The sequence below is a fragment of the Engystomops pustulosus genome, chromosome 10 (assembly GCF_040894005.1).
Source record: "Engystomops pustulosus chromosome 10, aEngPut4.maternal, whole genome shotgun sequence".
In the NCBI taxonomy this organism is placed as follows: domain Eukaryota; kingdom Metazoa; phylum Chordata; class Amphibia; order Anura; family Leptodactylidae; genus Engystomops; species Engystomops pustulosus.
Genome location: NC_092420.1, coordinates 41080439 through 41107385, shown reverse-complemented (window position 1 = coordinate 41107385; position 26947 = coordinate 41080439). Strand labels below are relative to the sequence as shown.

General features: G+C 43.2%; 2 protein-coding genes across 2 annotated transcripts in view; both read left to right on the top strand.

Annotated features, from left to right (window-relative positions):
• The window catches only part of FMC1 (formation of mitochondrial complex V assembly factor 1 homolog), a 34317-nt gene extending 17525 nt beyond the window's left edge, over nucleotides 1-16792 (top strand). The window contains exon 2 of the mRNA XM_072126885.1: nucleotides 16536-16792. Coding sequence (XP_071982986.1) covers nucleotides 16536-16739 — 204 coding nt within the window. The 3' untranslated portion in view covers nucleotides 16740-16792. The remainder of the gene's footprint in view (nucleotides 1-16535) is intronic.
• LOC140103692 (uncharacterized) lies at nucleotides 3349-16529 on the top strand. Its single transcript, XM_072126884.1, has 2 exons — nucleotides 3349-14159; nucleotides 14486-16529. The coding sequence occupies exon 1, from the start codon at nucleotides 12385-12387 to the stop codon at nucleotides 13276-13278; it is 894 nt and encodes a 297-aa protein (XP_071982985.1). The 5' UTR covers nucleotides 3349-12384; the 3' UTR covers nucleotides 13279-14159; nucleotides 14486-16529.
• Nucleotides 16793-26947: the final 10155 nt, after the last annotated feature.

Sequence of the window (26947 nt, the reverse complement as noted above, 5' to 3'; positions counted from 1 at the left end):
AGAATCAGACCCCAGAACCTTATATGCGTATTCTTTCTGATCATTACATCCTTACTTTAGATCCAAGCTTTATCCCCAAAGTGATATAAAAATTCCATAGGAACCAGGAAATCACTCTTCCGTCTTTTTGCGAGAACCCCTCTTCAAGTAGGGAATCCTTGTGGCATCATCTTGATCTGCGCTCTGTGTTGCTTATGTACATGCAACAAACCCCTGGCGCATAGACCATAACCTGTTTGTTCAATTTCAGGGGAAGAGTAAGGGGAGAAAATCTTCAAAGACATCAATAGCAAGATGGCTGAAATTGGCTATTTCCACCTGCTATACGAAGCAGGGAAAGGAAGCTCCCACCAATCTGAAGGCTCATTCCACTAGGGCCATGTAGGCTTCCTGGGCTGAGAAAAGAGGTGCATCACTAGAGCAGATTTGCAAGGCAGCCACCTGGGCCTCACCATCTACCTTCGTAAAACATTATCATTTGGACTGACCAAGTTCTCAAGACCTCTCCTTTGGAAGAAAGGTTATTTGGTAGATCTCCAAGTGGGCCATCATGGGAGGACGTTATGGAAATGGTGAATTAGTACTCACCGGTAATCCGGTTTCCATCTAGTCCTCCATGACGGCCTATATATATTCCCTCCCTAAATTTTCTTTTTCTGTTGCTGTATATGTATGTGAATATATAACATACAAAATAATTATTTTTTTTTTTTTTGTACTTTCCACCGGTGTAGTTATTTGGTAGAACACTGGTGGGAGGTCAAGGGGCATCCTCCAAGTGAGTATTACCGGTGAGTACTAATTCACCATTTTTGAAATAATACTCTGCCTTTCTATGGTTTATTTGTACACATTAAAATTGTAAAAATAGCTCTGGCCATTAATGCAACAAAATTTCCATAAACGCCTGGCTGGGAAAGGGTTAAAACTTTCTTATACTATTGTACATTTTTTTGTTAAAGGTGGTTGTTTCTGAGCAATTTAAGTTGTCTTTTAAAATTGGCTATATGGGATACTACAAAGCCATTTTTTGTGACAATTGCTCCTGAAATCTAGGTAACAATATACACTCACCGGCCACTTTACTAGGTACACCTGTCCAACTGCTCGTTAACACTTAATTTCTAATCAGCCAATCACATGGCGGCAACTCAGTGCATTTAGGCATGTAGACATGGTCAAGACAATCTCCTGCAGTTCAAACCGAGCATCAGTATGGGGAAGAAAGGTGATTTGAGTGCCTTTGAACGTGGCATGGTTGTTGGTGCTAGAAGGGCTGGTCTGAGTATTTCAGAAACTGCTGATCTACTGGGATTTTCACGCACAACCATCTCTAGGGTTTACAGAGAATGGTCCAAAAAAGAAAAAACATCCAGTGAGCGGCAGTTCTGTGGGCGGAAATGCCTTGTTGATGCCAGAGGTCAGAGGAGAATGGGCAGACTGGTTCGAGCTGATAGAACGGCAACAGTGACTCAAATCGCCACCTGTTACAACCAAGGTAGGCAGAAGAGCATCTCTGAACGCACAGTACGTCGAACTTTGAGGCAGATGGGCTACAGCAGCAGAAGACCACACCGGGTGCCACTCCTTTCAGCTAAGAACAGGAAACTGAGGCTACAATTTGCACAAGCTCATTGAAATTGGACAGTAGAAGATTGGAAAAACATTGCCTGGTCTGATAAGTCTCGATTTCTGCTGCGACATTCGGATGGTAGGGTCAGAATTTGGCGTCAACAACATGAAAGCATGGATCCATCCTGCCTTGTATCAACTGTTCAGGCTGGTGGTGGTGGTGTCATGGTGTGGGGAATATTTTCTTGGCACTCTTTTGGCCCCTTGGTACCAATTGAGCATCGTTGCAACGCCACAGCCTACCTGAGTATTGTTGCTGACCATGTCCATCCCTTTATGACCACAATGTAGCCAACATCTGATGGCTACTTTCAGCAGGATAATGCGCCATGTCATAAAGCTGGAATCATCTCAGACTGGTTTCTTGAACATGACAATGAGTTCACTGTACTCAAATGGCCTCCACAGTCACCACATCTCAATCCAATAGAGCATCTTTGGGATGTGGTGGAACCGGGAGATTCGCATCATGGATGTGCAGCCGACAAATCTGCGGCAACTGTGTGATGCCATCATGTCAATATGGACCAAAATCTCTGAGGAATGCTTTCAGCACCTTGTTGAATCTATGCCACAAAGAATTGAGGCAGTTCTGAAGGCAAAAGGGGGTTCGACCCGTTACTAGCATGGTGTACCTAATAAAGTGGCCGGTGAGTGTACATTCAGACTTTAAAAAAAACATGTTCCAGTTATAAGACTGGTGTTTTTCCAAGGCCCTAGGATTCTACTTTTTCTCTTGTTCTATATCAAAGGAAGTCTACATTGAGAATCTAGTTTTTAAAGTAGTTACTGTGGTAGGTTTTCCCCTTCCTGCATCATCCCCAAACCAGTTTTTAGCTAAATCTGTTAGCCTTTCCGAAAATAAACTTTATTTGATCAATATGCAAATTAACTGGGTAGGGCTTCTGGGGGCATGGGGTAGCTCCTACAAGCTTCGGTAGTGAAGGCCACTGCCTCTGCATATCTGCCACCTGCTCAATGTCTTCTGTGAACATGAATGCTGTATCCCACACAGGCGCTTTGTCTTCTGGTGCATCAACGTGCTATAGCTCTATTTGCTGCTGAAAATGCACAGATGTCAAGCAGGTAGGCGGATCCGCAGAGGCTACTGGGGGGTCATGGAGAAGCCTTCACCACCAGAGCTGGCGGTGCTCTCTTAGCCCCTGCATTGATCAAATAAATAATAATTTTCGGAAAGGCTAACTGAAGATTTGCCATATATACTTGAGTATAAGCTAACCCAAGTATAATCCGAGGTACCTAATATTAACAAACTAGGAAAACCTATTGACTTGAGTATAAGCCTAGTATATGTCCAGCAGCCCCTGCCTCCACTATATAGCCTGCCAGCCCTTCCCTGAGGAATACCCAACCTATAAGAAAAAAAAAACAAATTTGTACTTGGCTTCCGACGCCCCCCTGGCATGTCATCTTCTTTCCATCAATGCTCTGTTTCTTCACACGATGCCGTTGCCCTTGTCATGACGTCAGCTGACATCATAGTGTGTGCCGATGACTGCGCACACACTAGAATGTCAGCAAGCAGCTGACGTCATGATGAGATGGATGGCACCTCACAGAGGCACGAAGGCGGAGCATCGTTGGAAAGAAAAGGACAAGCTGGGGGGGCATGTGAAGGCGAGTACACGTTTTGTTTATACTCGACTATAATTGGGGTTTTTCAGCACATTTTTTGTGCTGAAAAACTCTGCTTATACTCGAATATATACTGCAGCTAAAACCGGTTTGGGGATGGTGCAGGGAGGGAGAATCTACACTAGCAATTACTTCAGAAAGTAGATTCCCGATGGTAGATTTCCTTTTTTTTAAGGGTGAATTTGTAGCAAACTGAAAATAAATGGGGTATCTGAAGTGGATAAGTGAGGTTTATCACCTTTCCAGACTAGAACAGATCGTATATGTACCTTTTTATATACACTCCTCAAAAAAATAAAGGGAACACTCAAATAACACATCATAGTTTTGAATGTTGATGCTGCTTACAACAAGATGACAAAAATGGAAATCAAATTTATTAACAAATGGAGGCCTGAATTAACCCCTTAAGGACGCAGCCATTTTACAGCTTAAGGCTCAGTCCCATTTTTTGGATTCTGACCTGCGTCTCTTTATATGGTTATAACTTTTGAACACTGTTACTTATCAAAGCGATTCTGAGATTGTTTTTTCCCCACAAGTACTTCATTTTAGTGGTAAATTTTGGCTGATAAGTTTTGCGTTTATTTACAAAAAAAAGAAAAAAATGATGATTTTTTCAGAAAAATTTGCCATTTTCGAAATTCAAAATCACTGCGTTTTCAGGCAGATTGATTTACCACCTAAATAACTTGCCGAATAACATTTCCCATTTGTCTACTTTACATTTTCATAATTTTTGAAATGTTTGGATAATTTATTTTGACGTCATGCGGCCTACAAATCGAATAGCGATTTTCCATGTTTTCTGAATTGACTATTTTGGGGATAAATACTGTTTGAAATTAAATTTTCCATATTTAGCATCAAAAACCCCCTATATAACCAACCCATTCAAATCTGCACCCCACAAACTATCAGAAACAGCATTTACAAAGATTGTTGACCCCTTGAGATCTTCATAGTAATTGAATCAAAATGGCGGTGAAATTTAGAATGGTCAAATTTTGTCGGTTATACGTTAATTTAGCCCTAAAATTTACAAATTTCCAAAAGATAAAAAGAGAAAACCCACCATAAAATTTGTTCTACCATTTCTCCTTTTGAAGGCTATAACATTTTCGCTTTTCCGTTATTTGGGCCATGTGACGGCATTTTTTTGCGAGATGAGATGCTTTTTCCAGTGTTACCATTTTGGGGTCGGTATCACCTATTGTTGAAAATTTAGGAACTTTTTTTGAGGTCATGAGTAGAAAAGCATCAATTCTGTACTGGATTTTTTACTTTTTTTTTTTTTTTTTCGTGTTCACTGTATATCCTAATAATCCTGTTATCTTTATTCTATGGGTCGATACGATTACGGGGATACCAGACATGAATATTTTTTCTTATGTTTTACTAAATTTGCCAAATAAAACCCAATAAAAATGTGGGGAAAAGTCTATCATTTTTGCATCGCCGTCTTCTAAGTGGCATAACATTGTTGCGTTTTTGGCTACAGAGCTGGTTGATGGCTTGTTTTTTGCGGGACATGTTGTTCTTTGCAACAGTATCATTCTGGAGTACATATGTTTTGTTGATCACTTTTTATTGCATTTTTAGTGGGATATAATAGGTAAAAATCATAATTTTTCGCGGGTTTTTAACGTTTTTTTTTTACGGCGTTTATCATATGGGTCCAATAGTTATTTAGTTTTCTATGGATTGTTACGGACGCGGTGATACTATATATGTGGGGTTTGTGTTATGATTTAGACTTTTTTTAGCGTTATATGTCTCTTAATATGTTTTGGGGCTTATGGGCATTTTTAGTGATTTTATAAAGTTATTTTTTATTGAAAACATTTTTTTTTACATTTTTTTACTTGATCCACCATGGGATATGAACAAGCAATCATTTGATTGCTTGTTCATGATAATACTCTGCAATACTGATGTATTGCAGGGTATTAGCAGTGCCAGCATGCAGATGCATAGGCTGACACTTTGCCTTTAAGATGACGTCACAGACGCCATCTTAAAGGCACTGCCTTCTGGCTTCTCTGGGGTCCCAATCGGACCCCAGAGGTGCCATAGCAGCGATCGCCCCCCCCCCCCTCGAAAACGGCGCGGGGGGGTGGGCGATCGTGGGGTAAAGACCCCCGGAAGGCATGTTAAATGCTGCGGTACCGTGGAAATCCCGCGGCTAACGATGCCGGTTCGGCTCCTGGGCAGCGCTGAACCGGCATCGTCTCTGCGCAGTAGCTCTACTGCGCTGAGCGCTATTCGCGTGACTCAGCGCAGTACAGCTACGGCGCAGAGCGCTAAGGGGTTAAAGTGAAAAATAACCACATTGCAGGCTGATCCAACTTTGATGTATTGTCCTTAAAACAAGTCAAAATGAGGCTCAGTATTGTGTGTGGCCTCCTCATGCCTATATGACCTTCCAAAACATATTGGTAGGCTGATTAAATTGTGAGCCCCATGGGGACAGCGACCACTTTGGCATGCTTTGTGCAGTGCTGCGTAATCTGTAGGCTCTATATAAATAAAGAATTATTATTATTATTATACAATGCCCCAACATGCTCCTGATGAGGTTGTGAATGGTCTCCTGAGGGATCTCCTCCCAGACCTGGACTAAAACATTTGTTAACTCCTGGATAGTCTGTGGTGCAACGTGACTTTGGTGGATGGAGTGAGGCATAATGTCCCAGATGTGCTCAATCAGATTCACGTCTGGGGAACAAACTGGCCATTCCATAGCTTTAATGCCTTAATCCTGCAAGAACTGCTGACACCCCAGCCACATGAGGTCTAGCATTTTCCTGGTGTACTTGCTTGACTCCTGTAGCGCCTACCAAATGGACACAGCAAACCTTTTAGCCACAGCTCACATTAATGCGTCTCTATATGTAGAGACATGTCTAATGGAAGAGATTTATTTAAATGTGACCAGCCCCTTTAAACAACACAATATAACTCCAAGTAAATCAAACTGTTCACTTGCTACCAATGCTTTCTGGCTGATGTTTTGGTCAATTTTGCTTTCACACTTGTGGCAGCATGAGAAGGACTCTACAACTCACACAATTGCCATATAGTTCAACAAATCTTACACATTGAAGAATAATATTTCCTTGACAACCTAGAAAATGAACTTTTTCCCCCAAAACACATTTCAACTTCATTGCAGGCCTGCCTTAAAGGGAGCAGCTAACATCGTTTCAGTGACTGATCTCCTGCCGCGTCCTCATCAACACCCACACCTGTGTTCAGGAGCAATCTGTCATGATTAAGAATCGCACCACTGGACACTTTAAAAGGAGGCTGTTGCTTGGCATCATTGTTTCTCTTCTGTTAACCATGGTTATCTCTAAAGAAACACATGCACTCACTATTGCACTTCACAAAACTGGCCTAACAGGGAAGAGTATCACAGCTAGCAAGATTGCACCCCAGTCAACAATCTTTCGCATCATCAAGGAATTGTTGATTGTTGCCAAAAAGGCTCCAGGGCGCCCAAGAAGGACCAGCAAGTACCAGGACCGTCTCTTAAAAGTGTTTAAGCTTCGGAATCGGGCTTGCAGCAGTGCAGAGCTTGGTCAGGAATGGCAGCAGGCAGGTGTGAGTGCATCTGCACGGACTGTGAGGCGGAGACTCTTGAAGCAAGGCCTGGTGTCAAGGAGGGCAGCAAAGAAGCAAATTCTCTCCAGAAAAAAACATCAGGGACAGACTGATATTCTGCAAGGGATACAGGGAGTGGACTGCTGAGGACTGGGGTAAAGTCATTTTCTCTGATGAATCCCCTTTCCGATTATTTGGAACATCTGGAAAACAACTTGTTTGGAGAAGACTAGGTGAGCGATACCACCAGTCTTGTCTCGTGCCAACTGTAAAGCATCCTGCAACCATTCATGTGTGGGGTTGTATGGATGAAATCTATTATGAGTTGTTTACATTGCCAATGAAACATACTTTTCTCTCCACTAATTATGTATTTAAACCCTGTATATCGTGGACTGTGTATATGCTATTGTAACTGAGGAAGAGCTTGAAACTCTTAACACTCAATAAACAGGTGATGCCTTTTTAAGCAAAAACCGAGTGGTAAGGAAAACCTTTCACTGCTTTCATTGGATTAAAATAGAGGATTTACATTGTTCCAGATGGACAAATTGGCCCTTTCCTCATTTTCCCTGATTTCTCTCCACTAATGTGACACCAGAATGTGGTCATAAATATTTTTCAACCTGTCCTTTTGTTTTCACTGACAACATTGGATCAGTCAGGGGGGAAAAAAACAGAAGTGTGAAGTGCACATTGAAAAGAATTCTTAATGAAAAATCATTGAAACCAGGAAAAGACAAGAAATCTGTATGTATCCTTAAGCAACGAAGGGGGGGGGGGGGATTTTTGGAAACATGCAACTCAAAAATGGAAAAGGGCCTCGTAGGGAAAGGGTTCAGATCGAGTACTGTTTTGAATTTTAAGGACAGAGTGCTTCCAGAAGTCATAACTTTAGTTTTTTTTTTATTCTGACTTGGGCATATGAAATTAATAAAATGTATAAATTAATGTATAAAAAAAAATATTCTGTAGTTCAGGGCAATTTACCGTGGGTGTATGGAGAGGTCTCACAAGCTCTCCATACAAGGTGGGTGTTTCTGCATATTGCAGAAAACGCCCACCAGTAACACCAGCGATCGCTGCTGGCACCAATTGCGAATGTTAACCTAATGTTATGTTTGGCGGCAGTAGAAAGCCCTAGGGCAGTGATGTTGAACCTTTTGGAGACAGAGTGCCCAAACTACAAGCAACACCCTCTTTTATGTTGCAAAGTGCCAACGTGACAATTTGAGCAGTAACTTATTGATCCCTGGTGTATCACAGGTTTAATCATATTGACGTCCTTATACCTCATCTCCACGGTCCCCTGAATAGGAAGAATCAAGGGACTCAAAGCAGGAGCTCCAACAATAATCCATCTCTGTCCACACTTTATCGCTCCTCCTGTAGTCCTGGCAGCCAAGTAGGTGTTAATATAAAATAGCACTGAGCGTGGTGCCTCCTGAGCTGGCTTGGACTGCAGGAGGAAGCCTTGAGTCCTATCTGATAAATTCTGTTCTGGGTGCCTACATAAAGGGCTCTGAGTGCCACCTCTGGCACCCATGTCATTGGTTCGCCAAGTAAAGCGTTTTTAAAAACCATAAATTTCCATGGCGTCCCCCATGACGGCCCCAACTGGAGGATGGCCCTTGACCTCTGTAGGGACAGGAAGCAGAGAGGTTAAATGCCCCTCTCCCGCATCCACACTCCAGTGGCTTCCTGTCCCTACACAGGGCAGGGAGTAGAGAGAGAAGTTTCTCTCCTCGCTTCCCATTAGTTGGGACAGTGAGGGGGGACACCATGGCGCGGGACCTATCCCTTACCCAGCACAGTTCCGGGCCTCGATCGGGCTGCGGCCCTTTCCTCTGCCCGTCGGGAACTGCGTCTTCTCCGGCTCTGCCCGCAGCTCCTGGAGCCTAGGACTCCCGGAACCCACGATCCTCGCGCTCCCGCGCACTTCCGGCCGGCCCTGGCGTCAACTTCCGGTGGAGTGACGAAACCGGAAGTGACGTCAAAGCCGCGCGACCCGGAAGCAGGATCGCGGGGCAGTAAGTTTAAATTGCTCTAGCATGGTAATCGCGTTGATCTGAGGTCTATTCTTCATTCCGGAGCACACCTCTAACCTGCTGCTTGCGAGCTTAAGGTTCTCTTTGGCGATTATTCAGGTCAGGTTTTTTACCTCACATCTTTCTGAGCTATGTACACCTGTATATTATGTTGGTACATACTATGTTTGTTATACTATGTATACTACATTCTGACATGGGCCACGTTTACCTTATAGACCCTGGTGGATCTCTCCTGGCTTACCGGTACCAGGTAAAATCCTACCCTTTAACCATTGCAGTGCTGATCTCCAGGCCTTCAATTGTTATTATTACATTCTAGGCTGGCTGGTTACTGTAGTTCCTCTAGGACCATGGAACCCTGCAATTTGGAGGCCTCAGGTTTGGACCTCATATCCCCACCTCCTGTGAGTAGGGGTTAAAGGGATAGGGTGGTGGGTCACCCGCACGTCCCGTTTATAGCACTTCCTTATCTGGGCTCTCCTTTCCTTGTTAGGATCCCAAGGAAAAGGAAAAAGGCTGTGCTAAGGAGCAATCCTCCTCTGAGAGGATGAAAACGGCTCATAAAAAGTGCAACATGTGCTTTGAAAAACTACCAAGTGCATATAAAAAACCTGTGTGCAAAAAATGCCTGGATAATTTGATTTGTGAGGAAAGGACCTCATTCATGGATGAGATGCGCAGCTTTATCCAGGAGGAAGTCCAATCATCTGTGTCATCATCCTTGGCTGCCTTTACCCCCCAGGAACCTCCTCAAAAGCGACATAGAATAGTGGATTCATCTTCTGACCCCGCTTCAGACTCTGACGGAGCTACGGTCAAGGATTCTTTGGAGTTTGATACGTCCCCTTCCACCTCTGCAAACAGGAAGGAGTCAAGATATCTGCTGGCCTCTGAAGACCTAGAGCCCCTCTTAAAGACTGTAAGAGATACCCTGAAAATAGAGGAGGTAGAAGAGGTGCAGTCCATTCAGGATGAACTCTTTGGTCTGCTCAAAGTCAAGAAGAGGCGTGTGTTCCCAGTCAACAATACACTCAGAGATCTGATTCTGGAAGAATGGAGGGATCCAGAAAATAAAATTTCTCTTTCAAAAATTCAGGAGCCGCCTTTCTTTTGATGAAGAGGAAGCCAGGCTATGGAACTCAGCTCCTAAAATGGACATCCAGGTCACTAAAATGACCAAGAAGACCGACTTGCCTTTTGAGGATGCTACCCAGTTGAAGGACACGCTGGATAGGAAGGCAGATAGCCTGTTAAAAAAGAGCTGGGAGTGTTCCATGCTGAACCTGAAGTCCAACATCGCTACAACGTCCATAGCCCGCACCCTGTTCCACTGGGTAATGGAGTTGGAAAAGCACGTAAGGGATGGAACCCCAAGGGAGCTGTTACTCAATACCTTTCGGGACCCTGAAAGCAGCCACAGCTTTCATTGCGGATGCCTCGGCGGAAGGAGTGAGGATTAGTTCTAAAGAAGGAGCTCTATCCAACTCAGTAAGAAGATCCCTCTGGTTGCGTCAGTGGAGCGGAGACTTCAGGTCGAAGTCTAAACTGTGCGGCATCCCGTTCGAGGGGGAGTACGTGTTTGGGCCCGAATTGGACACCATCCTGGAGAAGGCGGCGGATAAGAAAAAGGGCTTCCCAGAATCCAGGACCAATCTGAGGAAACCTTCCTTTTGTGACTCCAAAGACAGGAGACAGTCTTTTAGGGGTAAGGGTAAGCAAGGAAGGTGGAGCTACCCTAATGGTGGAAGAGGCAGGGGGTTTCTCCTCAGTGCCAGTAACTCCGCCCCGAGTTTCAGGAAGCAATGACGCCAAGGTGGGAGGAAGACTGTTGAATTTTCTTCTGCAATGGAGCCGGATAACATCAAACCCCTGGATCCTGTCTATCCTCTAGGACGGCTACAAGATAGAATTGACCGCTCTTCCTCCCACAAATTACGTCCTTACCAGACAACCCTCTCGGGAGCTGTTGCTCCAACTCTGGAAAGAAGTACAGAAGTTGATAGAACTGGATGTGATTATCCCCGTACCTCCTGAACATCAAAGAAGAGGACATTACTCTCCATTGTTCCTCATAAAGAAACCGAACGGGAAGTCCAGGATGATCTGCAACCTGAAAGAGTTAAACAAGTTCGTCCTCTACATAAAGTTCAAGATGGAGACCGTCTCTTCTGCTTCAGCTCTAATCCAACGTCAGGCGTTCATGTGCACGATAGACCTGAAGGACGCCTACTATCACGGTCCAATATACCCCAACTCGCAGAAGTTTCTCAGGTTCGCAGTCCTGTCACCAGAAGGCGAGGAAGCTCACTTTCAGTACAAAGCCTTCCCTTCGGAATATCCTCTGCACCGAGAACTTTTTCGAAGATCATGGTCGAGGTAGTAGCGTTCCTGAGAAAAGAAGGAATATCCATCATTCCGTACCTGGACGACCTTCTGTGGTAGTAAATGCCTCAAGTCAGGAGCTGATTCTTCACAGGGATATCACCATGAAGACTCTTCAACGGCTAGGCTGGATTATCAACACAGAAAAATCCAACCTAGACCCGAGCATGAACGTGGTATTCCTGGGAGTACTAATAGACTCCACACAACAAATGTCTTTTCTTCCACCAGGAAAGAGAGAAAATCTAATTCTCCAAGTAAAGACATTCCAGAAGAAGAAGTGCTGCTCCATAAGAGAAGCGATGAGGATCCTTGGACTCATGACTGCATGCATGCAGTGCGTACAATGGAGTCAAAGTCACGCAAGGACACTACAAAACTGGGTGCTGTCCTCTTGGGACAAAGATCCTCGTCACCTAAACCAAAAGGTGGAAATTCCCCTCTGTCTCACGATCCATGGACTGGTGGACAGATCCAGCAAGTCTGGAAAAAGGAGTACCCTGGCATCCTTGGCCAGTGACAGCTATACAGACGGACGCAAGTCAGTCGGGATGGGGAGCGATTGTCGCAGGTCATCCTGTTCAAGGTCTGTGGCCTGATTCAGTGAAATCCCGAAATCAGGCAGCAGACTTCCTCAGTCGGAGGAAGATCGATTAAAACGAGTGGTGTCTACACGAGGACGTCTTCCTTCAGTTAACAAGGAGGTGGGGACATCCATCAATAGACCTGTTTGCCTCCAGCTAGAACGCGAAGCTCCCGCGTTTCTTTTCTCTGGAACCCACAGTTCCCTTCAACCAAAGGGACGCATTCAGCCAGTCCTGGGGGGGCTGTTACTGTATGCCTTTCCTCCAATACCTCTCGTGTCCCGAGTCATACAAAAGATCAGGGAAGACCAGGCGGAAGTTATACTCGTAGTGACTTGGTGGCCAAAACGGAACTGGTTTCCTTGGCTAAAAAAGATGGCAATGGCGGATCCATTCCTGCTACCACCTCGTCCAGATCTCCTGTTCCAGGGTCCAGTCCTTCATCCCAATCCGCAGGCTCTCTAGCTCGCTGCATGGATCCTGAAAGGAAGATACTAATAGCCCAGGGGCTATCCTACAAGGTAATCTCCACAATGAAGGCCAGTCGTAAGGTGGTCACCCACAGAATTTACTCCAGAATATGGATGAAATTCGTGTCCTTTTGCGGCTCAGTTCCGCCTAACCAGTTGTCTCCCAACATCTCGCAGATACTGGATTTCCTGCAAGCAGGTTTTGATAAAGGGCTGAAGACTAGTTCACTCAAGGTCCAGGTGTCGGCCCTTAGTGCCTTCTTTGATACCTCCTTGGCGGAGCACAAGTGGATCCAGAGGTTTGTGAAAGCTACCTCCAGATTAAGGCCTCACTTAAAACAAAACATCCCAAACTGGGATTTGTCTCTGGTGTTGAATCACCTGATAGGTCCTCCATTTGAGCCCTTAGAGAATACGGACCTTAGAAGCCTAACCCTTAAGCTGACCTTCCTTATAGCCATAACCTCAGCTAGACGGCTAAAGGAGATTCAGGCTCTCTCCCTTAGAGAACCTTATCTTAGAGTTCTGGAAGATAGAGTAATTCTAACTCTAGATAAGACCTTCGCTCCCAAAGTGTCTTCCAGTTTTCACCGCAATCAAGAAATTGTGTTACCTTCTTTTTGCCAGAACCCAAAGAACAGTAAGGAGTCAGCATGGCATACTCTGGATGTGAGGAGATGTCTTCTCCACTACCTGGACATCTCTAAACCTTGGAGAAAGGACAACAACATCCTCCTGCAGTACACGGGGAAGAACAAGGGGAAGAAAGCTTCCAAAGTGTCTATTGCCCGTTGGATCCGAACTGCCATCAAAAAAGGCATACGATGCCGAAAAAAAGGACATTCCTGGGACTGTCAGGGCCCTCTCAACCAGGGGGGTGGCAGCCTCATGGGCTGAAAAACATGGGGCCTCTCTAGTAGATATCTGTAAAGCAGCTACCTGGTCTAGCCAGTTAACATTCGCTAGACACTACAGATTAGATGTCCAAGGCGCCAGAGACCAGACCTTCGGTAGGAGGGTCTTGCAGGCAGTTGTCCCCCCCTAGAAGTACTGGTAATCTGATGCATCTCCAGTTGGGGCCGTCATGGGGGACGCCATGGAAAAGGAGAATTATTCTCACCGTTAATTCGGTTTCCATTGGTCCACCATGACGACCCATATATTTTCCCGCCCCCCTTTGCTTTATAAGACAGAGTAGTCTTAGTTTTGTTATTATTTAACCTGTTGTAACTGTGTGTGACTATAACATGCAATAAATGGGTTGCATCCACAGCCGGTGTAGTTATTTGGTAGCCACTGGAGTGTGGATGCGGGGGAGGGGCATGTAACCTCTCTGCTTCCTGTCCCTTCAGAGGTCAAGGGCCATCCTCCAGTTGGGGCCGTCATGGTGGACTAATGGAAACCGAATTAACGGTGAGAATAATTCTCCTTATTCAAATTGCCCCCCTTTCCTTAGAACTGATATAAAAAATAAACCGTCAAATTAAGGGTATCGCCGTGTCCCAAAATGTCCAATCTATCAAAATATAAGTTATTCCGTTTAACCCAGTAACAGAAAATTACTTCCAAAGTAAACTACGCCACTTTTCACAATTTTGCAACATATAAAAAAAATTTAAGTGATCACAAGGCCATACAGTCTTCAAAATGGTAGCATTGAAAATGTCATCTCATCTTTACAAACAATGGCACCACCCACAGCTCAGTAGACTGAAGTATAATAAAAAAGTTATTAGCACCAGAAGATGGCAAAGTGAATTTTTTTTCTTGTACAGGCGGTCCCCTACTTAAGGACACCCGACTTACAGACAACCCATAGTTACAGACAGACCCCTCTGACCTCTGATGAAGCTTTCTGAATGTTTTACTATAGTCCCAGATTGCAATAATCAGCTGTACGGTGTCTGTAATGAAGTTTTATTGATAATCCTTGGTCCCATTACAGCAAAAAATGTTTAAACTCCAATTGTCACTGGGGCCAAATTTTTTTTTGTCTGGATCTACAATTATAAAATATACAGTTTCGACTTACATACAAATTCAACTTAAGAACAAACCTCCAGACCCTATCTTGTACGTAACCCGGGGACTGCCTGTACAGGAGGTTTTAATTTTTGTAAATATACAAAAACATTATAACCTATATAAATTTGGTATCCCCGTGATCATACCGACCCAAAGAATAAAGGAGACTTGTTTATTGGGACGCTATGTGAAAGCTGTAAAAACAAGTCCACAAGAAAATGGCGCAAATGCATATTTATTTATTTTTTCAGAGATTTAGCAGCATTTGGAATTTATTTTTTTCCTGCTTTCTATCACAGGACCTGGATCATTAAATACCAGCACTAGGAAGTTCAATTTGTTACAAAAACAAGCCCTCACACAGCCTTTTACTTTGAAAAATAAAAAAGTTGTACATTTTTGGTCAGGAGTGAAAAATGGTAATGCAAAAACAAAAAGGGGTTACAAAGACACAGGTACAGGTTCTGTAATGTTTTGCTACTTTAGCAAATAAATATATCTTTGTGAGGAGAATTTATTTTGGCTTGCAAATTAAGATGACACAATCAAAAGACTGAATGAGGGATTGTATATTGCAAGATAAGATGGTTTACTTGGTTTAATTTTGGGGTACATCAGACTTTTAGCTTGCTTCTTTTTTGGGAGATGAGAAGCACTAAAATTACAATTTTGAAATTACTTTTTAAATTTTTTTATCCCTTCCACACTTACAACATAATATATGTATAACTAAGGTCCCTACATAAGCGGCAATAACCACTTTATGAGGTTTTTTATTTAATTTATATGGAAGTTATATACAGTATATTTTTCTGCTATGCTAATTTTTTGTTTTAGAACTTTATTTTAACCTGTTATACTGTCCTAAAGGGGTTCTTACACTTGCAATACTATGATCCCAGTTATGACCGTGCTGATTAGTCCCAGGCTTGGACAAGGCATAATGGGCTTCCATTAGTCAGTCAGAGGTCTTGTTGACACCCCCAGCTGCCATGGCAACCCCCCAGTAGTAGTGTTTGGATGGGTGACAGAGGAAACCCTGTTCCTTCAGTCTGTCTACTTAGCTGCTATGTTCAAGCTTGATTGCAGGAGTTAAGGGGTTAAACTGCATTTCTTAGTTTAAATATGCTTGCATGTTTTTTCATGTGCATGAAACTTGCAGCATGCCCTACTTTTGCAAGTGACGCATGGTAAAATGCACTCTTATACAAGTTTAAGTGTGATGCATTCTTGATCGCACAAATGCGCCTTAAATAAACCTGATGAATGGTCTAAGTTCTAGGAGTACAATGTGTTCTTGATGCGACCCATAGTATAAGGCGTTTTCTTGTGTGTCCCTTGCAAAAGTGATGCATGTTGCAGGTTTCAAATGTTTTATGAAACGTGTATGAGCATGGTTTAACCTCCTTTGTGCACCAGGATGTACTATTATGGGCTGAGCACTCTCCATTCACAACGGATGACAGGTATATAATGCAGCTGACACCCACCTATTATTGCCGTGGTCGGTGCTAGCAGTTAACCTGTCTCAAACCTGACCATGGCACCTAACATTGCTGCTTATGGGCACCACCATCTTGGATGGGCGATTTGCCGTCCTCCTAGACTTAATTGGAGGGTGGCGATTGGTTGCTCTGGCAGCCTAAAGTCTCATGGAGCCTAGATAGGTCCATACACCAAGTGTGAAAATGTGTATGTGTAAATCAACTAAAACCTAATATTATATAAATTTGGTATACCTGTGATCATATCAACCAAAGAATAAAGAGGAAGTGACATTTGGAGCACAGAATGAAAGCTATAAAAACGGAGCCCACTAGAAAACACTGCAAATGTGTTTTTTGTCAATATTACTACGCTTGGAATTTTTTCCTGCTTTCCAGTACATTGCATGGGATATTAAATGGCACCACATAAAAGTACAATTTATCCCACAGATAACAAACACTGACACATTTCTGTAAACATAAAAATGAAATAGCTTTTGTAATGAGGGGAGTAAAACCCGGAAATTAAACGAAAAAGGGCCTTTAAGGGTTAAAAGAAACACATGTTTGTACAAAAACGAATAGAAAACTGACTTAAAGCTGTCTTTACTTTTGTTCAATAAATGTAATGTTGCTTTACAGGTAACAAGTGAGAAGCTGTGTTTAGCCCAACAGGAACTACATTTCCAAGCTTCTACATACTTATGTCTTCTGGAAAGTGTCAGGAACCACCTCATCTTTCATGAAGAGTATCATGGCAAAGGGGAGAATTCATTTGAAGAAGTGGCTGGTCTTGTGGGTTTTAAGATGCCACAACAACCTGGTGGAAAAGGCTGGGAGGGGTGAACTGCTGCCTAAAATGTCAAGCTTTGTGTAAATAAAAAAACTTTTGACGTGTAGTTTGGAGGGTTTTTTTTCTTCTCCCATGTATGCTTGGTTTACAATAGATGTAGAATAAAGTATTGTTGGAAGATGCAAGGCAAAAGGATTGCTCTGATGGTCTGTAGCAGGGGCATTGTTAGGGTGGTAAAAGATCTGGGGCACAGGCCCCAATGCATGAGTATCGCACTTTAAGTAATGCCCACTCCCCTCACATTTGGTTCTGCCAATAACAAATTTACTGAGTGTGTGTATACAGCTACAGAAACACAGGAAAATCCCTACTTGTTACATCCAGTGCCATCCAGTGATGTGTCCTCCATCTTCTCCATTAGGCATCACCACGTCTTATGTTCCTCATTGTCCCTATATCTTGGTTCCCTGACAGCATTATCCTGCTGCTGCCACTAACAATTCCCCCTAAATACTGTAAGATTGGGGAATAAGGACAAAAGGAATACGGACAGGGAAAACCATATAAAGTGTATGTACACAAATGCCAGAAGCCTCACAAACAAAATGGAGGAACTGGAACTCTTGATGTTGGAACGGAAATATGATATAGTGGGTATCAGCGAGACATGGCTGGACAGTAGCTATGACTGGGCTGTTACTATAGATGGTTATAGTCTTTTTAGAAAGGATCGTATAAATAAAAAAGGGGGAGGGGTTTGTTTATATGTGAATTCTTGCCTCAAGCCCGTCCTGCGAGATGACATCAGTAACGCAAATGTGGAGTCCCTATGGGTGGAGATAAGAGGAGGGAAAAATAAAAATAAAATATTACTAGGGGTTTGTTATAAGGCTCCAAATATAATGGAGGCAGCAGAGGAAATGCTGATAAGTGAAATGGATGCGGCTTCAAAGCATGGTGAAGTACTTATCATGGGGGACTTCAATTACCCAGATATTGACTGGGGGGCAGAAACCTGCAGGTCCTTCAAAGGTAGCAGGTTCTTGTCAACAACAAAAGACAATTACCTGTCGCAACTAGTCCTGGAGCCAACAAGAGGGGGGGCACTGCTGGACCTTATCCTTACCAACAGACCTGATAGGATATCAAAACTACAGGTTGGGGGGAACCTGGGGAATAGTGATCATAATATCATTGATTTTGTATTACGCTTTACTAAGAGCGTTAGTGAAGGGGCAACCAACACTCTAAACTTCAGGAGGGCAAATTTTCAGCAACTAAGGGAAGACCTTAAAGGCATAGACTGGGATAATGCTCTCAAGGACAAAAGCCCCCCCCAAAAATGGGACTTTTTCTCATATATTCTGAAAAAGTCCTGTGAGAAACACATACCTTATGGGAAAAAGCATAAAAGGAACAAGAAAAACCCTATGTGGCTAACTAGTCTTGTAAGGAAAGCAATAAGCGAGAAAGATAAAGCGTTTAAGGTGCTAAAACGTGAAGGTAGCGATGAGGCATTACAGGATTATAGAGAGAAAAATAAATCCTGTAAAAAGCAGATAAAGGCCGCAAAAATAGAGACTGAGAGAAATATTGCCAGGGAGAGCAAAAATAATCCCAAATTATTTTTCAAGTATATAAATGATAAGAAACTAAAAACAGAGAGTGTGGGTCCCCTTAGAAATAACATGGGGGTCATGGTGGAAGGAGACGAGGAAAGGGCCAATCTACTGAATGTCGCCTTCTCAACTGTCTTTACCCAGGAAAATCCCCTGGTGGAAGACACAATGAGGAATAATGTTAATTCTTTTTATAATGTCAACAGTTTAACCCAGGAAGAGGTACGGCGCCGCCTCGCAACCACTAAGATAGATAAATCACCGGGGCCAGATGGCATACACCCCCGGGTTCTGCATGAATTATGTACGGTGATAGACAGACCGTTATTTTTAATATTTGAAGATTCACTGAGGACTGGTTATGTTCCACAGGAATGGCGCATAGCAAATGTGGTACCAATATACAAAAAAGGATCAAATAGCGATCCTGGAAACTACAGACCCGTAAGTCTAACTGCTGTGGTGGGGAAAATATTTGAGGGGTTTATTAGAGATGCTATCCTGGAGTATCTCACTGTGCACAACCTTATAACCCAGCGTCAGCATGGGTTTATGAGAGATCGGTCCTGTCAGACTAATCTGATTGGTTTCTACGAGGAGGTAAGTTCAAGACTGGATCTGGGGGACGCTGTGGATGTTGTATATCTGGACTTCTCAAAGGCATTTGACACCGTGCCACATAAAAGGTTGGTATATAAAATGAGACTGCTGGGAATAGGAGAAAATCTGTGTATCTGGGTAAGTAATTGGCTTAGTGATAGAAAACAGAGGGTGGTCATTAATGGCACATTCTCAGATTGGGTTGATGTTACCAGTGGAGTGCCACAGGGGTCAGTATTGGGGCCACTTCTTTTTAATATTTTTATTAATGACCTTGTAGTGGGTTTACACAGTCAAGTTTCAATATTTGCAGATGATACTAAGCTGTGTAAAGTAATAAATACTGAGGTCGATAGTTTAGCATTACAGAGGGATTTGTGGAAGCTTGAGGGATGGGCAGAGAAATGGTTGATGAGGTTTAATGTAGATAAATGTAAAGTTATGCACTTGGGCCATGGAAACAAAAAGTATAATTATGTTCTAAACGGTCAATTACTTAGTAAAACTGAAGCTGAAAAGGACTTGGGCGTATTGGTGGATGGTAAACTTAATTTTAGTGACCAGAGCCAGGCGGCTGCTGCTAAAGCAAATAAAATAATGGGATGTATCAAGAGAGGAATAGATTCTCATGATAAAGACATAGTTTTGCCCTTATACAAATCCCTGGTCAGACCACACATGGAATATTGTGTACAGTTTTGGGCACCAGTGTATAAAAAGGATATAATAGAGCTGGAACGGGTGCAGAGGAGAGCAACCAGGATTATTAGGGGAATGGGGGGATTAGAATACACTGACAGATTACAAAATTTGGGATTATTCAGTTTAGAAAAAAGACGACTGAGGGGAGACCTCATTACAATGTACAAATACCTGAACGGACAGTACAAGGATCTCTCCAAAGATCTTTTTATACCTAGGCCTGTGACCAGGACAAGGGGGCATCCTCTACGCCTAGAGGAGAGGCGATTTTACCATCACCATAGACAAAGGTTCTTTACTGTAAGAGCAGTGAGACTATGGAACTCTCTGCCGCAGGAGGTTGTTATGGCCGACTCTATGTACATGTTCAAGAGAGGCCTGGATGACTTTCTGGAGAGAAAAAATATCACGGGTTATGGGTATAAAACATTTATTTAATTCTTGAAGGTTGGACTTGATGGACTTGCGTCTCCTTCCAGCCTTATATACTATGAAAAAAAAAGGCTGAGTTCACACGTTTGTATTACATTTAAACAAAACCAGGTGCTTGTTACCGATCACAGGTGTTGCACTGGAAAACATACAAGATCAAACCGAGGCCTGTCCTAGTCCCACGTGTGAACACGCTCCAAGAAATGTGCCCTAAACAGCCCCCCAGCAATGTCCCCACACAGTCGCCCCCTCCCCAAGTACTGTGCCCCCCACAGCTCCCCCTGAGCAAGTAATGAGCTCACCCCACTTTCTCCCCTTTCTCTTAGCTGCGGTTATGTTTACTCCTCACCTCACTCGTGCAGCTCTGTGCATTACTTTCCCCTGCTGGTCATGTGATCATGACATCATCAGGTTCTTCAGCCTCCGGGAGTCTTATTCTCTAGGACCTGAAGGGAAAAGTAATGCACACGTTCTTGAGGGCACAGATCGTGATGGCAGCTGTCTGAGCGAAGAAGAGAAGACCTGTGGGAGGCGCCGGAAAGGTGAGGGTTTTTTTCTTTAGTATTTGGGGGCTGGCTATCTACTGAGTGCAGGGGCTAGATGGCTATATACTAGGGTGGGGAGAGGGGAATGACCAGTCATATACTGGCTGTGACCAATGAATTTCCCACCCTAGGCTTATACTTGAGTCAATAGGTTTCCCCAGTTTTTTGTGGCAACATTAGGGGCTTCAGATTATATTTGGGTCAGTTTATATTAGAGTATATATGGTTGTCACGGCGAGGACGCCGCCGCCTCGTCACGTGACGTGGGGTGCAACTGTACGGGTTTGCAGCCAGATCTTGTTGCAGTGAGCTCTGCAGATTTTTGTGGCAGATGACCTTTAAAAAAAAAAGCATCAGAAAAGCGAGTGTGGGAGCTTGGTGGCGAGTGTGCATTGATGTGAAGTGTGTGCAGTGTCTTAAGTGTGACTTACATTTAAGGGACTTAAGTTTGAGGGGCTTTAGCAGGTAACTGCTGTATTTTGTGTTACTTTGACTGTAAATTCTTCTTTCCGTGCATATTTCTATTGTAATCCCCATTAGAACAATGGACTCCATAAGTGGCATTGCTACACAGTGTACATCCTGTGCCATGTATGCTTTCCTTGAACAGCACTGGGGTCCTGGGTTCGAATCCCACCCAGGTCAACATCTGCAAAGAGTTTGTATGTTCTCTCCGTGTTTGCGTGGGTTTCCTCCGGGTACTCCGGTTTCCTCCCACACTTCAAAACATACTGTTAGGTTGTTTAGATTGTGAGCCCCATGGGGACAGGGACCAATTTGACATGCCTGTGCAGCTCTGCGTAATCTGTGTGCGCTATATAAATAAAGAATTATTATTATTATTAACAGCCGTTCGAGGGGGAATACTGCTGTGTGGGATGTGTGAAAATTGCTCATCTGGAAGCCCAGATTCTGGATCTAAATGAGCAAGTTTCAAGGCTGCGGGCAATTGACAATATGGAGCGAAGTTTGCTGCTCCTGGAGCACAAACACTCTGGGGAAGATGGGTGTGGGGAGGGAAGTATGGAGGTGCAGAGTGAGGGGGCAGCTAGTTGGGTAACATGTAGAAGGCGGGGTAGAGGGAAGAGTTGTAGGGAGTCTAGTCCTGATCTGGTGCACCCCAATAAGTTTGCCAGGCTGGCGGATGAGGGGGATATCAGCTCTGGGGTAGCAATGCTGCAGCAAGACGTGGCCTCTAGCAACCAGGGGACTGTCTGCTCCAGTAAGAAGGGTAATGGGAGCACAGGCAAGGTCAGACAGGTGCTGGTAGTGGGAGATTCGATTATTAGGGGAACACACAGGGCAATCTGTCACAAAGACTGTGCATACCGAACGGCATGTTGCGGATCACGTTGACAGATTACTGGGAGGGGCTGGAGAGGAACCAGCGGTCATGGTCCACATTGGCACTAATGACAAAGTAAGAGGTAGGTGGAAGTTGAATAAAAATGATTGAAGGGATTTAGGCCATAAGCTCAGGGCAAGGACCTAAAAGGTAGTTTTCTCTGAAATACTGCCTGTACCACGTGCCACACCAGAAAGGCAGCGGGAGATCAGGGAGGTAAATAAGTGGCTCAAAAGTTGGTGTAGGAAGGAGGGTTTTGGGTTCATGGAGAACTGGGCTGACTTTTCTGGCGGCTACAGGCTCTACAGTAGGGATGGGCTGCACCTCAATGGGGAGGGTGCAGCTGTTTTGGGGGAAAAAATGGCTAGAAGGTTGGAGGAGTGTTTAAACTAGAGACCTGGGGGGAGGGCAACTACACTTGTACAGGGCAAATAGACAGTGTACATAGAGAGCTGGGAAGAGTCATAGTCCATGGGGGAGGAAGGGGGGCTGGAATGAGATTGGGGAATAAGAACAAAAGGAATACGGACAGGGAAAACCATATAAAGCGTATGTACACAAATGCCAGAAGCCTCACAAACAAAATGGAGGAACTGGAACTCTTGATGTTGGAGCGGAAATATGATATATTGGGTATCAGCGAGACATGGCTGGACAGTAGCTATGACTGGGCTGTTACTATAGATGGTTATAGTCTTTTTAGAAAGGATCGTATAAATAAAAAAGGGGGAGGGGTTTGTTTAAATGTGAATTATTGCCTCAAGCCTGTCTTGCAAGATGACATCAGTAACGCAAATGCAAATGTGGAGTCCCTATGGGTGGAGATAAGGGGAGGGTTTGTTATAAGGCTCCCAATAAATGAAGCAGCAGAGGAAATGCTGATTAAGTGAAATGGATGCGGCTTCAAAGCATGGTGAAGTACTTATCATGGGGGACTTCAATTACCCAGATATTGACTGGGGGGCAGAAACCTGCAGGTCCTTCAAAGGTAGCAGGTTCTTGTCAACAACAAAAGACAATTACCTGTCGCAACTAGTCCTGGAGCCAACAAGAGGGGGGGCACTGCTGGACCTTATCCTTACCAACATACCTGATAGGGTATCAAAACTACAGGTTGGGGGGAACCTGGGGAATAGTGATCATAATATCATTGATTTTGTATTACGCTTTACTAAGAGCGTTAGTGAAGGGGCAACCAACACTCTAAACTTCAGGAGGGCAAATTTTCAGCAACTAAGGGAAGACCTTAAAGGCATAGACTGGGATAATGTTCTCAAAGACAAAAGCCCCCTCCAAAAATGGGACTTTTTCTCATATATTCTGAAAAAATCCTGTGAGAAACACATACCGTATGGGAAAAAGCATAAAAGCCTATGTGGCTAACTAGTCTTGTAAGGAAAGCAATAAGCGAGAAAGATAAGGCGTTTAAGGTGTTAAAACGTGAAGGTAGCAATGAGGCATTACTCGATTATAGAGAGAAAAATAAATCCTGTAAAAAGCAGATAAAGGCCGCAAAAATAGAGACTGAGAGAAATATTGCCAGGGAGAGCAAAAATAATCCCAAATTATTTTCCAAGTATATAAATGATAAGAAACTAAAAACAGAGAGTGTGGGTCCCCTTAGAAATAACATGGGGGTCATGGTGGAAGGAGATGAGGAAAGGGCCAATCTACTGAATGTCGCCTTCTCAACTGTCTTTACCCAGGAAAATCCCCTGGTGGAAGACACAATGAGGAATAATGTAAATTCTTTTTGGAAGGTCAACAGTTTAACCCAGGAAGAGGTACGGCGCCGCCTCACAACCACTAAGATAGATAAATCACCGGGGCCAGATGGCATACACCCCCGGGTTCTGCATGAATTATGTACGGTGATAGACAGACCGTTATTTTTAATATTTGAAGATTCTGGTTATGTTCCACAGGACTGGCGCATAGCAAATGTGGTACCAATATACAAAAAAGGATCAAATGGCGATCCTGGAAACTACAGACCCATGAGTCTAACTGCTGTGGTGGGGAAAATATTTGAGGGGTTTGTTAGAGATGCTATCCTGGAGTATCTCACTGTGCACAACCTTATAACCCAGCGTCAGCATGGGTTTATGAGAGATCGGTCCTGTCAGACTAATCTGATTGGTTTCTACGAGGAGGTAAGTTCTAGACTGGATCTGGGGGACGCTGTGGATGTTGTATATCTGGACTTTTCAAAGGCATTTGACACCGTTCCACATAAAAGGTTGGTATATAAAATGAGACTGCTGGGAATAGGAGAAAATCTGTGTATTTGGGTAAGTAATTGGCTTAGTGATAGAAAACAGAGGGTGGTCATTAATGGCACATTCTCAGATTGGGTTGATGTTACCAGTGGAGTGCCACAGGGGTCAGTATTGGGGCCACTTCTTTTTAATATTTTTATTACTGACCTTGTAGTGGGTTTACACAGTCAAGTTTCAATATTTGCAGATGATACTAAGCTGTGTAAAGTAATAAATACTGAGGTCGATAGTTTAGCATTACAGAGGGATTTGTGGAAGCTTGAGGAGTGGGCAGAGAAATGGTTGATGAGGTTTAATGTAGATAAATGTAAAGTTATGCACTTGGGCCATGGAAACAAAAAGTATAATTATGTTCTAAACGGTCAATTACTTAGTAAAACTGGAGCTGAAAAGGACTTGGGGGTATTGGTGGATGGTAAACTTAATTTTAGTGACCAGAGCCAGGCGGCTGCTGCTAAAGCAAATATAATTATGGGATGTATCAAGAGAGGAATAGATTCTCATGATAAAGACATAGTTTTGCCCTTATACAAATCCCTGGTCAGACCACACATGGAATATTGTGTACAGTTTTGGGTACCAGTGTATGAAAAGGATATAGTAGAGCTGGAACGGGTGCAGAGGAGAGCAACCAGGATTATTAGGGGAATGGAGGGATTAGAATACACTGGCAGATTACAAAATTTGGGATTATTCAGTTTAGAAAAAAGACGACTGAGAGGAGACCTCATTACAATGTACAAATACCTGAACGGACAGTACAAGGATCTCTCCAAAGATCTTTTTATACCTAGGCCTGTGACCAGGACAAGGGGGCATCCTCTACGCCTAGAGGAGAGGCGATTTTACCATCAACATAGACAAAGGTTCTTTACTGTACGAGCAGTGAGACTATGGAACTCTCTGCCGCAGGAGGTTGTTATGGCAGACTCTATGTACATGTACATGTTCAAGAGAGGCCTGGATGCCTTTCTGGAGAGAAAAAATATCACGGGTTATGGGGATAAAACATTTATTTAATTCTTAAAGGTTGGACTTGATGGACTTGCGTCTTTTTCCAGCCTTATATACTATGATACTATGAATTTAGCCTACTCAAACTTGCGCTCACCTTTCACTCAGGACACAAATTGAGCATAGATCGCACCTCATACAGCTCCAGCACCAGACCCGCTGCCACCACTAATTGCATTTATACTGGGACCAATAAGTATCCCACTCTACATTAACTCTTGCTTCTCAAGCCGTCACCTTGTCACACCACTAGACATGCTCACTCAGCACTCTAGCAGTCACACATCTAACCACACTTTACAAGACTATGAGTTCGCAGAGCATACAGGGACCAAAATTAGTGAAAATCTTCAATTACAAAAAGTTGTTCAGTGCATTAAAAAAAAAGGTGTTAAACACAAAAGAATTACAAAATAAAAGGGCACACAACACGGCAAAACAGTTATAAAATAAAAACGGAGAAAAATAACAGAAACCTACACCCTAAAGTAAATCCGGATTCGCTGGAGGTGGGAGAAATAAGGAACACACTCAGCTTGTCAAGCAGCCCCCAAAATGTGAACCCGATTTCCTGTATCTCCTATTGTTTTATAAGATCTCGGCTTAGTTCAGGTTTCAGAACCTCCCATTCATTAATTAGTCCACAGGGTCATTCAGGATTGGGCAAAGTTTTAATGAGAGGGGAGAGTCCAGGAATATTTAAACAGTTTTTTGTTTCTAAATCCTGATGCAGAAGAGGGGGGGGGGGGTGTAGGGAGACCAAATGTCTTTTGGGGTCTGAACAGACCAGTCTTCAGTTCAGAGGTTATCAGGCTGTAAAAGCTCCAGGATGTCATAAAAGCTGCCTGGACACTTCAATAGATGCCAATTGTCATATATTTAACCGATTAAGGATTGGGCCCTTTCCTGTTTTTTCATGTCCATTTTTCACTCCCCACCTTCAAAAATCTATAACTTTTTTATTTTTACACGTAAAGAGCTGTGTGATGGCTTGTTTTCTGCGTAACAAATTGCACTTCTTAGTGATGGTATTTATTATTTTATGCCATGTACTCGGAAGCAGGAAAAAAATTCCAAATGCAGTGAAAATGGTGAAAAAACGCATTTGCGCCATTTTCTTGTTGGCTTGGATATTACATCTTTCACTGAGCGCCCCAAATGACATGTCTACTTTATTCTTTGGGTCGGTACGATTAAGCGGATACCAAATTTGTATAGGTTTTATAATGTTTTCATACATTTACAAAAATTAAAACCTCCTGTACAAAAATAATTTTTTTTATTTTGCCAACTTCTGGCGCTAATAACTTTTTTATACTTTGGTGTACAGAGCTGTGGGTGGTGTCATTTTTTGCGAAATTTGATCATATTTCCAATGATATCATTTTTAGGACTGTACGACCTTTTGATCACTTTTTATAGATTTTTTTATATTTTTCAAAATGGCAAAAAAGTGCCATTTTCGACTTTGGGCACTATTTGCCGTTACGGGATTAAACGCATTGAAAAACCGTTATCATATTTTGATAGATCGGGCATTTTCAGACGCGTCGATACCTGATGTGTTTATGATTTTTACTGTTTATTTATATTAATGTCAGTTCTAGGGAAAGGGGGGTGATTTGAAATTTTAGGGTTTTTTATTATAATTTTCTTTTTTAAACTTTTTTTACTTTTATTTATACTATTTTTCCGACTCCCTGGGGTACTTTAACCCTAGGTTGT

Excerpts from the sequence above, each read along its gene's own strand:
- LOC140103692 (XM_072126884.1), top strand. The coding sequence starts at position 12,385 with ATGGATCCTGAAAGGAAGATACTAATAGCCCAGGGGCTATCCTACAAG.